Here is a 13,466-nt window from a genome sequence, read left to right as displayed (position 1 = left end):
AGCTCTACATAGGAACATGATGTGAATGGAAGAGACCTGTCATTATGCAAACAGTATGGCACTCATAAACAGACAGTAAAAAGAGCACTCATCTCAAAGAGAACAGCACTTGTGTCACAGTGTAAGTTAGATGCTTGTGGAACAGCTTTTGATAAATGAGGTCTTCCAGCCAGACAGTGATTCCTTTGGACCCATTACCTTATATTCATGATCAGATTGGATCACCTCCCATCCTGAGGCTCCCCAAGACTTTTGAATAGTTTTTCAGTGATCCTTAAGAAAGACACCCTCCCAGAGAAATGCAGTATTTATACACAATGCATTGGATCTCTAGGAAACACCAAAGTTATCAGTGACAAATGTGGCAAATGACTCAAAGGCTACTGTGAAGTATTTTTGTATGGCTTGATAGTAAAGCTCCTAGAACCAGTTTCTGTCTCTGCAAGGTTCCAAACATTTGGAAGAAGCTGACCAGTGCCTGGAAACCCTTTTCCGTATCCATTTACACAAGCTACAGCATGCTATTAGTTGCAACATTATTGAGGGTTACAGAGCTCTTGTGAAGTAGATTGAAGATGAATCTGCTAACATACCTAGAGTTCCTCCAAAACATAGTCATGAGGATAATATGAATTTGCCCAAACCTGTGGGAGCCTTTAAGGAATGAAAAGAGTGGATAATAAAATGGATAATAAAATTTTCCAAAAAAAGAACCTTCAAATAGGAGTAATTAAAATAAATACTTGCAGGTTAAAAATATATATATATAGGTTTGTTGTGGTTGTTCTTAAGAAAGATGTTTTTAAAGTGTGTGTGTTGTTTGAATATAAAATGAAAGTATATTATTAAATAGAAAAAGGGATTGATAATTTTTAAGTAATTTTTTAAATAGGTTTTAGAATTGTCAGGAAACTCAATTGCAAAGCTGATTTTTTTCAATAAAATGAAATTTTTAAAAACTTTTTTATGGACAATTTTTAACATATTCAGAAGTAGAATGGTATAAATCTTCCTGTATATTGTTACTGTTGTTCAGTTGCTCAGTCATGTCTGACTCTGCGACCCCATGGACTGTAGCACACTATGCTTCCCTGTCCTTCACCATCTCCCGGAGGTTGCTCAAACTCATGTCTATTGAGTCAGTGATGCCATCCAACCATCTCATCCTCTGTCGTCCCCTTCTCCTCCTGCCTTCAATCTTTCCCAGCATCAGGGTCATTTCCAATGAGTGGGCTCTTTGCATCAGGTGGCCAAAGTATTGGAGTTTCAGCTTCAGCATCAGTCCTTCCAGTGTGTAAACAGGGTTGATTTCCTCCAGGATTGACTGGTTTGATCTCCTTGTTGTCCAAGGGGCTCTCGAGAGTTTTCTCCAGCACCACAGTTCAAGGATATCAGTTCTTTGCTGCTCAAGCCTTTTTTATAGTCCAACTCTCACATCCATACATGACTACTGGAAAAACCATAGCTCTGACTATGCAGACCTTTGTAGGCAAAGTAATGTCTCTGCTTTTTAATACTGTGTCTAGATTTGTCTTAATTTTTCTTCCAAGGAGCAAGTGTCTTTTAATTTAATGGCTGCAGTCACCATCCACAGTGATTTTGGAGCCCAAGAAAATAAAGTTTGTCACTCTTTCCATTGTTTCCCCACCTACTTTCCATGAAGTGATACAACCAGATGCCATGATTTTCATTTTTTGAATGTTGAGTTTTAAGCTAGCTTTCATCAAGAGGCTCTTCAGTTCCTCTTCGCTTTCTGCCATAAGGGTGGTGTCATCTGCATATCTAAGGTTATTGATATTTCTCCCAGCATTCTTGATTCCAACTTGTGATTCATCCAGCCTGGCATTTTGCATGATGTATTCTGAATATAAGTTAAATAAGCAGGGTGACAGTATACAGCCTTGACGTACTTTTTCCTGATTTGGAACCAGTCCATTATTTCATGTCCGGTTCTAACAGTTGCTTCTTGACCTGCATACAGATTTCATAGGAGGCAGGTAAGGTGGTCTGGTATTCCCATCTCTTTAAGAATTTTCCAGTTTGTTGTGATCTACATAGTCAAAGGCTTTTTCATAGTCAATGAAGCAGAAGGATGTTTTTCTGGAATTCCCTTGCTTTTTCTATGATCCAATGGATGTTGGCAATTTGAGCTCTAATTGCCTTTTCTAAATCCAGCTTGTACATCTGGAAGTTCTCATTGCATGTACTGTTGAAACCTAGCTTGAAGGATTTTGAGCATTACCTTGCTCGCATGTGAAATGAGCATAATTGTACAGTAGTTTGAACATTCTCTGGCATTGCCTTTCTTTTGGATTGGAATGGAAACTGACCTTATTCAGTCCTGTGGCCACTGCTGAGTTTCCAAATTTGCTGGTATATTGAGTTCAGCACTTTCACAGCATCATCTTTTAGGTTTTGAAATAGCTCAGCTGGAATTTTATCATCTCCACTAGCTTTGTTTGTCATGATGCTTCCTAAACCCCACTTGACTTCACACTTTAGGATGTCTGGCTCTAGGTGAGTGATCACACCGTCGTGGTTATCCAGATCATTAAGTTCTTTTTTGTATTTGTTGTTGTTCAGTCTCTCAGTCATGTCTGACTCTGCGACCTCAGGGACTGCAGGATTCCAGGCTTCTCTGTCCTTCACCATCTCCCAAAGCTTGCTCAAACTCATGTCCACTGAGTCAGTGATGTCATCTAACCATCTCATCATCTTTTTTATATAGTTCTTCTGTATTCTTGTTGTCTCTTAATATCTTCTGCTTCTGTTTAGTTCATACTGTTTCTGTCCTTTATTGAGCCCATCTTTACATGAAATGTTCCCTTGGTATCTCAGATTTTCTTGAAGAGATCTCTAGTCTTTCCCATTCTGTTGTTTTCCCTTATTTCTTTCGTATATATTGCTCAGCTTCAATAATTTTCAACTCCTGTCTGAGTCTTGCGACCCCATGGACTGTATGTAGCCTGCCAGGCTCCTCTGTCCATGGGATTCTCCAAGCAAAAACACTGGAGTGGGTTGCCATTCCTTCTCCAAGGGATCTTCCTGACCCAGGAATTGAACCAGGGTCTCCTGCATTGCAGGCAGATTCTTTACCAAGAAGCCTGCTCATGGCCAATTTTACTTAATCTGTAAGTATGTTGACTATTTCTTTTATATAAAAGGAAATACTTTTGAGAATGAAGAAGAGTGCTGTTATTAATTACCCCAGAACACCAGGCATAAAACCTGGACGATTGTAGGCAAACTGGGAAGTATGATCACCATACTTTTAACCTCTCTCAGGTCTCTTTTTCCCTCTCTCACATACCCTATAATTTTGGGGGAAGGAAATCCAAAACATGACTGTTTCATCAATAAACATTTCAATAAATATATCTGAAAGATAGGAACTATTTAAAAAATATAACCACAATGCCATTATCGTACTTAAAATTTGACTGTAATTCCTTGATATCATCAAACATGTAGTCATTGTTCAGATTTCCTCAATTATGTCTTCCTCAAAAATGTGTTTATAACTGATTTCTTCAAATCAGGATCCGAAAGTAGTCCATTGTACTTAGTTAACTGTTCTTAAGTAAATTTAAGACTATTTTCCCTCTAATATGTTATTTGTTGAGAAATCATGTTTGTAACTATAAATAGAATTTGCTTTTATTTCAAGTGGAAATGGAAAGTATTAGAATGTTATTGAAACCAACTTCATCCTATTTTCATCCTATTTTCTTTCTTCCATTCCGTTTCAATTTGGGGGCTGTGTAGATGATTTCACATCAGGAAAACCATGCAAAGTGGAAGATTTCTGTTGATTCTCAGAAGACTTCTGTTCAGCAACTAAACGAACAGTTAGAGAAAGCAAAACTAGAACTAGAAGAAGCCCAGGACACGGTAAGCAGTTTGCATCAGCAAGTGCAAGACAGGAATGAAGTAATTGAAGCTACAAATGAAGCATTGCTTATTAAGGTAAGTGAACAGGTAAAATACATAAAGCAGAACTATAGTGAAGTAAATTTATGACTGATTTTCCCATAATCAGAATTCCTGGAGTTTGTAGAACACTTAATAACCAAAAATTGACCTATTGAATAAAAGGCCCTTTATTTAGAAGATACTGAATTTGGAAATTATTAATAAGAAATGTATCATATTGCCTCAAGAGAAATAATTATGTTCAAACATGAACTTTAAAAAAACCTTTTTTTTTGGTGAGAACATTTAAGTTCTGCTTTTTCAGCAAATTTCATTTATATACTGGTTTTATCAACTATAGTCATCATACTATACATTAAACCCTCAGTCGTCTTACACCTGAAAAGCTGTACCCTTTGAGCAACCTATTTTGCTCACCTCCCAGTCTCCCAGTCTCTCGCAACCACTCCTGTTATTTCTATGAGTTTGGCTTTTTTTTTTTTAAGATTCCACGTTCAAATAATATCATGCAGTATTTGTCTTTCTCTGTTTTATTTCACTTAGTGTAATGCCCTAAAGGTCCATTTATGTTGTTCCAAAGGGCATATTGTATATTCCATTGTATATGTATTTACCACATCTTCTTTTTTTTTTTTTTTTTTACCACATCTTCTTTATTCATTCATCGATGGGTACTTTTTTCCTTATCTGAGCTAATTGTGAATAATGTTTCAATGAACACAGGAGTGCATTTGATAACCTGTTTTCATTCCCTTTGAATATATACCCAGAAGTGGTGTTGCTGGATCATATGACAGTTCTATTTTTCATTTTTGGAGGAACCTCCACGCTGTTTCCCTTAGTGCTTGTACCAGGTAGCTTGCCTACCAACAGTAAACACCGTCTCCCTTTTCTCCATATCCTCGCCAACACTCATTTCTTGTCTTTAATGATAGCCATTCTGGTGGGTGTAAGGTGATATCTCATTTGATTTTGATATGCATTTCCCAGGTGACTAGTGATATTGAGTACCTTATCATGTACTTATTGGCCCTTTGTAAATCTTCTTTGAAAAAATGTATATTCAATTCCTCTACCTTTTTAAAAACTAAATGGTTTGTTTCTTTGCTATTAAGTTATATGAGTTCTTCATGTAGTTTAGATATTAACTCCTTATCAGATAAATGATTTGCAGATATTTTCTCCCATTTTATATGTTGCCTTTTTACTGGTTTCCATTGCTGTGCAAGAACTTTTTAGTTTGTATAGTCCCTCTTTTTTATTTTTACTTTTGTTGCCTTTACTTTTGTTATCAAATCCAAAAAATCATTGCCATGCCCAGTATCAAGATGCTTACTCCCTATTTTTTTCTTCTTTCTCGGTTTGAGTTGATTTTTGTGTGTGGTGTAGGACTAGGGTCCAGCTTCATTCTTTTGCATCTGGCTCTCTGGTTTTCCCAGCATGATTCGTTGAAGATAATTATTCTTTCCCAATTGTATGTTCTTAGTTCTTTGTCATAAATTAACTGGCTATACATGCATAGGTTTATTTCTGGGCTATCTATTCTGTTCCATTTATCTGTGTGTCCATTTCTATGCTACTATGTACCATAGTGTTTTATTATTGTTACTATAGCTTTGTAATGTGGTTTGAAATCAGGAAATATGATGTTTCCAACTTTGTTATTTCTCAAAATTGCTTTAACTATTTAGGGTCTTTTGTGGTTCCATTCAAATTTTAGGATAGCTTGTTCTATATTTATGAAAAATACCGTTGAAATTTTGATAGGGGTTGAATTGAATCTACATTACTTAGGATAGTAAGGACATTTTCACAATATTTTATTCTTCCAGTTCATGAGCACAAAATATCTTTCCATTTATTTGTATCTTCACTTTCTTTCATCATTATCTTACAGTTTTCAGTGTACAGGTCTTTCACCTCTTTGGTTAAATGTACTCCTAGGCATTTGATTCTTTTTGATAAAATTGTAAATGAAATTATTTTACTAATTTCTCTAATAGTTCATTATTAATATATAGAAATACAACAGATTTTTATATACTAATTTTGTATCCTGCTGTTTGCCAAATTCATTTACTAGTTCAAACAGTTTTTTGGTGGCGTCTTTAGGGTTTTCTCTCTCTCTCTCTCTCTCTCTATATATATATATATAATCATGTCATTTGCAAACAGTTACAGTTTTACATCTTCCTTTCCAATTTGGATTCCTTTTATTCCTTTTTTTCCTCCTGATTTCTCTGGCTCCTACTCCCAATATTATGTTGACTAGAAATGGTGAGTCAGCCTCCTTGTCTTGTTCCTGATGTTAAAGGAAATGCTTTCAGTTTTTCACTGTTGAGGGTTATGTTAACTGTGGATTTGTTATATATAACCTTTATTATCTTGGTGTACATTCCCCCTGTACCCGCTTGTTGTATTGTGCATTTTCTTCATGAATGAATATTGAATTTTGTCAAATGCTTTTTCTCCATCTGTTGAGATGATCATATAATTTTTATCTTCTTTTTATTAATGTGGTATCACATTAATTTGCAGATGATGAACCATCCTTACGTGCCTGTAACTAATCTCTCACTTGATCATGGTATATGATTCTTTTAATGTATTGTTGAATTCAGTTTGCTGTTATTTCTTTTAAATATTTATTTATTTTAAAATACTTTTTATTGATACTGGAATATATTGTTTTACAGTGTTTTAGTTTCTGATGTACAGCAAAGTGAATCAATTTTACACATACATATATCCACTCTTTTATTTTCCCTTTCCATCTAGGTCACCATAGAGCACTGTGTAGAATTCCCTTTGCTATACAATAGATTCTCATTAGTTATCTGTTTTACGTATGGTAATAAAGGAGGTAAATCCTGGGTGTTCATTGGAAGGACTGATGCTGAAGCTGAAACTCCAATACTTTGGCCACCTCATGCAAAGAGTTGACTCATTGGAAAAGACCCTGATGCTGGGAGGGATTAGGGGCCGGAGGAGGGGGGATGACAGAGGATGAGATGGCTGGGTGGCATCACTGACTCGATGGGCATGAGTTTGAGTAAACTCCGGGAGTTAGTAATGGACAGGGAGGTCTGGCGTGCTGTGATTCATGGGGACGCAAAGAGTCGGACACGACTGAGCGACTGAACTGAATGTATGTAAATATGTCAATTCCAGTCTCCCAATTCATCCCATCCCTCTTTCCTCCTTGATAACCGTAAGATTGTTTTCTACATCAGTTGCTCTATTTCTGCTTTGTAAATAAGTTCATCTGTACCATTTTTATAGGTTCCATATACAAGCAATATTATACGACATTTGTCTTTCTCTTTCTGACTTACTTTATCTCTGTATGACAATCGCTAGGCCCCTCCATGTCACTGCAAATGACATTATTTCATTCTCTTTATGGCTGAATAATATTATATATATGTTCCACATCTTCTTTATTCATTCCTCTGTTGATGGACATTTAGGTTTCTTCCATGTCCTGGCTATTGTAAATAGTGCTGCAAGGTGCATGTATCTTTTAGATGATAGTTTTCTCCAGATATATGCCCAGGAATGGGATTGCTGGATCATATGGTAGCTCTACTTTTATTGTTTTAAGCAATCTCCACACTGGTTTCCTTAGTGTCTATACCGATTTACATTTCTACCAACAGTATAGGAGAGTTCTCTTTTCTCCATTTATTGTTTGATTTTTTGATGAAAGCCATTCAGTTTGCTGTTATTTTTTGAAAATTTTTGTACCTGTGTTTATCAGTGATATTGGCCTGTAATTTTCTTTTCTTGTCTGGTTTTGGTATTAGGATAATACTGGCATTATAAAATGAATTTGAAAATGTTCCCTCCTCTTTCTTTAGAAGATTTTGAGAAGGATTTGTGTTAATTCATAAACATTTGTTAGAATTTGCCAATAAAACCTTTTGGTGCTAGACTTCTGTTTGGGAGGTTTTTTAAAATTATTATTACTGATTCAATCTCCTTACTGGTAATTGGTCTAAGGAGATCTCACTTTGTATTTCTTCATTATTTGGTCTTGGTGGGTTGTATGTTTCTAAGATTTATCTCTTTTTTTCCTTGGCTGACCAATTTGTTACTGTATAATTGTTCATAGTAGTCCCTTATGATCCCTTATCTCTTTGGTATCAAGTTGTAACATCTCTTTCATTTCTGATTTTATTTAAATTCTCTCTTTTTCTCTTATTAAGCCTTGCTAATGGTTTGTCTATTGTGTTTATCTTTTTTAAGAACTCAGCTATTAGTTTCATTAATCTTTTATATTGTCTTTTTAGTCTCTTTATTTCCACTCTGATCTTTATTTCATTCATTCACCTAACTTTGGGCTTAGTTTGTTCTTCCTTTTTGTTTCTTTAAGGTAGAAATTTAGGTTGTTTTATTGGTGTCTTTCTTGTTCCTTACTATATAAATACAGTGTTTATCACTATAAATTTCCCACTTGCATCTGCTTTTGCTATGTCCTGTAAGTTTTGGTTTACTATATTTCTATTTTAATTTGTCTGAAGATTTTTTTTATTTTTCTGTTCATTTATTTGTTTTATTTTTATTTATTATTTATTTAATATTTATAATAATGCATAATATTTATAACAATTATATAATATGTAAATTAATATATTAGTTAGTATTGATATATTTATATAATATGTATATAATTATATAATGATATTACAGTCATTATATAATTATATACATCATTATAGAATTATGTACATACAACCATTATATAATTATATATTAATATTAATAATTAACATTAATAATATAACTATATGATTGTTATAATAATATATACAATATGTGATAATATATAATATATAATTATCTAATATATTTATAATAATTATTTATTTTAATAATTATAACTATTTTGTTTACTATTTGTTTATTTTTTATTTATTTATTTTATTATTTTTTCTGTTGATTTCTTTGATATGATGGTAGTTACATCACATGTTGTTTAATCTCCACGTAATTGTGGGTTTTCCAGTTTTCTTCTTGTAATTAATTTCTGGTTTTATACCATTGTGGTTGGAAGATGGTTGATATGATTTTAATCTTCCTAAATTTGTTTTTGTTTTATTAATCTTTCTAAATTTATTAAGACTTGTTTTATGACTTAACATATGATCCATCCTGGAGAATGTTCCATATTCACTTGAGAAGGATAGGTACACTTCTGCCCTGTGTTGGATGGAATGTTCTGTAACTGTTAAGTCCATTTGGTCTAACTTATGGTTCAAGTCCAATGTTTTCATAATGATTTTTTGTATGGATGATCTATCTATTGATGAAACTAGGGTATTGAAGTCCCCTACATTAATATATGTTTATCTCTTTCTCCCTTGGTCTGTTAATACTTATTTTATATATTTGGGTGTTCCTGTGTTTCTTAGGTGCAAAATATATACAAATGTTATATTCTTTTGTTAGCTTGATTCCTTTAGCATTATATAATGACCTTCTTTGTCCCTTGTTACTTTTCCGGCTTAAAGTCCAGGAAGACACTTGTAATTTGGAACAGGCTTGAGGGAGAAGGTAGAGAAAGTGTCTTCTGGCCTCCCTGGTCTTTCAGGTGCCCCTTGTTGTTTGTTGTTCAGTAACCAAGTCGTGTCTGTTTGTGACCCTATGGATTGCAGCACACGAGGCTTCCCTGTCCCCCATCATCTCCTGGAGTTTGCCTAAGTTCATGTCCAGTGATTCAGTGTCCATGATTCAGTGATGCCATCCAACCATCTCATCCTGTGTCACCCTCTTCTCCTGCCTTCACTCTTTCCCAGCATCAGGGTCTTTTGCAGTGAGTCAGCTGTTCACATCAGGTGACCAAGGTATTGGAACTTCAGCATCAGTTCTTCCAAAGAGTATTCAAGGTTGATTTCCTTTAAGATTGACTGATCTCCTTGCTTTCCAAGGGACTCTCAAGAGTCTTCTCCAGCACCACAGGTGCCCCAGATGCATACTAAAATAGAAGCCTGACCTCTGGGCAGAAACTTTTAAAGTATGAAAATAGACCTATTTTGGAGAAAGACTGGAAGATGGGCATATCTTGCTTGCTTCTTCTGTACTGAATTCTAAGGTATTAGCCATGGTACATCCTTGCAAGCCTGTTAAGAACTGCTTCTTTGTTTGCTATAATCCTGTGCGTCTCAGGGACGCAGGCCCCGTTGACTTTCACAGCTAAGTGTTTCGAAAACCCATTGCTCACATGGAAGTCTTAAAAGTTGGAACACTACATGTGGGATCCAAGCCCTTTACTCTTCAGGAAGAAACTGGAAGCCAGGTGTTCCTTCCCATTGTATAGCCTGTGCTTGGCATGGCCTTTGTGGCAAAAGTGAAGCCCAGCTTTCCTGTTAGTTTTGATGTGGGCTTTTCTCATTCACCCAATGTGTAGATGTTTCTCAGCTAGTTTTTTCAAAGGGAATTGTTCCTTGTATAGTTGTAGATTTCATCATTTGTACATGGAAGGAGATATGAAAGGAGCCTACATTGCCATCTTGGCCTGGCCAATTGAATCATGATGTTTACTTTAGAGGGTTTTAAAAAATTTTTTTGAACTATAAAAGTATGACAACTCATTTACAGGAGACTTGGAAAATACAGAACAAGATTACATATAGTTATACTATATATTATAATTTTTTAAGTAGATAAATTAAGATTTTTAGTTGGAGTTTCAATATCAAACTCTCAAAAATTAACAGAATGAGTATACAGAGAAGAAGGATATAGTAGACCTGAAAAGCTCTGTGAACCAATTAAATATAATTAAGATTTATACATTTTCACACATCAGTAGGATACAAATTATATTCAAGTTCCCATAGATTGTAAACTAGGAGACACTGAAACATATCCAAAGACATAAAACAATGTTCAAAAATTTCATGGTCTAAAGGTATTGAAATCATAGAGTCAGTTCTGTTATCACTGTGGTATTATGTTAGAAATCAGTATCAAGGATATTTGAAAATAACCCATATATTTTCAAGTGCAATGTGACATTTACCAAAAGAGAGCTTCAACTTAGCCATCAAAAGCCTCAATTTAAAAAAAAAGCCTCAATAATGTTAGACTGAAAAAAACAGATGGTAATTGCAGAGGAGAAAGCATTTAATGAGAAATTAATATAAAAATGAGAAATTAATGTTAAAGATACTTTTTTAAAAATCCCATGAATTTGGAAGTTTAATGTCAACTTTTAAATGATGGATGTATCTAAGAAGCCATAACAAGGAAAATTAGAAAATGTTTGTAATTGAATGAAAATGAAAAGAGAATTTACCAGCATTTGTTGCATGCAGCTGAAGTGGCTCAGTGAAATTAAATACAATGTGGAGTCTTGAATGAGGCATGAAAACAAATAATGGGCAGCATAAGATTTTGTGAGATTTGAACATCATCTGTACATTGGTTAATAACACTGTATCACTTGTTAATTTCCTGTGTTTTTTAAATAACATAGTATTTCTTTATATTCTCAGAATTGGATTAGAAGTTTCAAGCCTCATTCAAATTTTTTTTTAAATCACTAAGATAATACATTTTCTGAACTTTTACCAGTAATACTAGATGCCAAAATACATGACACTATATCAAAGTTTTGAGTGAATATAAATTAGAACTCTAGCATTCTGTTCATACTAAACCAACCAAGTAGAATCAAAGTGTCATAAATTTAGCTAGGCAAAAATTCACAATTTTTCTAAAATATATATATTATACATACTATATATATATGTTAAAAAAGCTTTTCTACTACACTTGATAACAGCTTGAGAAACAACAAAAAAGAGAGAAATTGGAAAACATAAGCTAAATGAAATGAGAGCATTGACTATGAAACAGAAAACATGAATCAAACTATATAAAAGTAAAATATCATCATCATATAGTTCAGTTGTTTTTAAACATGGCTATTCATTAGAAATACATCTGGCACTTTGGAGAAGAGTAGCAATACCTGGGCACTTTTATTTTTCAAAAAATTTCAAGATAATTCTATTGTGCATCTGGATTTTAAAAAGTGAATACAAGTTTTTCTGTTAAATGGTAATTTTAGTGATATAAAATTCTGTTCTTTTTAGTTGACCAATCATGATACAATGGTATTAAGCAAATAACAATTACATAATCATAATACTGAAAGATGTTTATCAGTTTTCATAGTCGATAGCCAGACAAAAAATAAAAAATAATTACAATTGCAAGCCATAATGGAACCTCATAATTAACCTCACAATATGAAATAATTACATATAGTTTTGGGCATAGAGTGATATGGTAAGTGGAAGTGCATATGTGCACATGTTCTCATCCACCCATTCAGTCTATGTCTTTTGATTGGTGCATTTAATCCATTTATAGTTAAGGTAATTATCAATATGTATGGTCCTATGATTCTGTTGGGCTTCCCTGGTGGCTCTGACAAAGGATCCGCCTGTAATGTGGGAGACCCAGGTTCGATCCCTGGATTGAGAAGATCCCCTGGAGGAGAGCATGGCAACCCACTCAAGTATTCTTGTCTGGAGAATCCCCATGGACAAAGGAGCCTGGCGGGCTACAGTCCATGGGGTCACAAAGAGTCTGACACGACTGAACAACTAAGCACAGCACAGCACATGATCCTATTACCATTTTCTTTTTTTCAATTTATTTTTTTATTGAAGGATAGTTGCTTTAAAGAATTATGTTGTTTTCTGTCAAACCTCAACATGAATCAGCCATAGGTATAAATATATCCCCTCCCTTTTGAACCTCCCTCCCATCTCCCTCCCCATCCCACCCTTCTAGGTTGATACAGAGCCCCTGTTTGAGTTTCCTGAGCCATACAGCTAATTCCCGTTGGCTACCTATTTTACGTATGGCCTATTACCATGTTCTTAATTGTTTTGGGTTTATTTTTTGTAGATCTTTTCTTTTGTGTTTCCTGCCTAGACAACTTCCTTTAGTATTTTTTGTAAAGTTGTTTTGGTGATGCTGAATTCTCTTAGTTTTGCTTGTCTGGGAAACTTTGGATTTCTCTATCAAATCTGAATGAGAGTCTTGCTGGATAGATTATTCTCAGTTGTAGGTTCTTCCCTTTCATCACTTTTAATGTATCATGCCATTCCCTTCTGGCTTGGAGAGTTTCTGTTAAGAAATCAGCTGATAACCTGATGGGAGTTCCCTTGAGGAGTATTTGTCATTTTTCCCTTATTGCTTTTAACATTTTATCTTTGTCTTTAATTTTTATCAGTTTGATTATTGTGTGTCTCGGTGTGTTTCTCCTTGTATTTTGCCTGGGACTCTCTGCATTTCCTGGACTTGGTTGACGATTTCCTTTCCCATATTGAGGAAGTTTTCAGCTGTTATCTCCAGATATTTTCCTGGGTCCCTTCTCTCTCTCTTTCTGGGATCACTATAATGTAAATGTTGTTGCATTAACTTAGACTGTCTTCATTTTTTTTTTCCATTCTTTTTTCTATATTCTGTTTTGTGGCAGTGATTTCCACCATTCTGTCTTCCAGGTCACTTAC

At 34.5% G+C, this 13,466-nt stretch overlaps 1 protein-coding gene across 1 annotated transcript in view; it reads left to right on the top strand.

Moving 5' to 3' along the window:
* Positions 1–13,466, top strand: part of CCDC18 (coiled-coil domain containing 18) — a 126,814-nt gene that overhangs the window by 100,415 nt on the left and 12,933 nt on the right. Inside the window, exon 27 of the mRNA XM_043460617.1 lies at positions 3,766–3,966. Within this exon, the coding sequence (XP_043316552.1) occupies positions 3,766–3,966 (201 nt within the window). The remainder of the gene's footprint in view (positions 1–3,765; positions 3,967–13,466) is intronic.

Source organism: Cervus canadensis, chromosome 2 (assembly GCF_019320065.1).
Source record: "Cervus canadensis isolate Bull #8, Minnesota chromosome 2, ASM1932006v1, whole genome shotgun sequence".
NCBI lineage: Eukaryota > Metazoa > Chordata > Mammalia > Artiodactyla > Cervidae > Cervus > Cervus canadensis.
The sequence above is the reverse complement of the archived record's forward strand: the minus strand, read 5'-3'. Positions and strand labels throughout refer to the sequence as shown.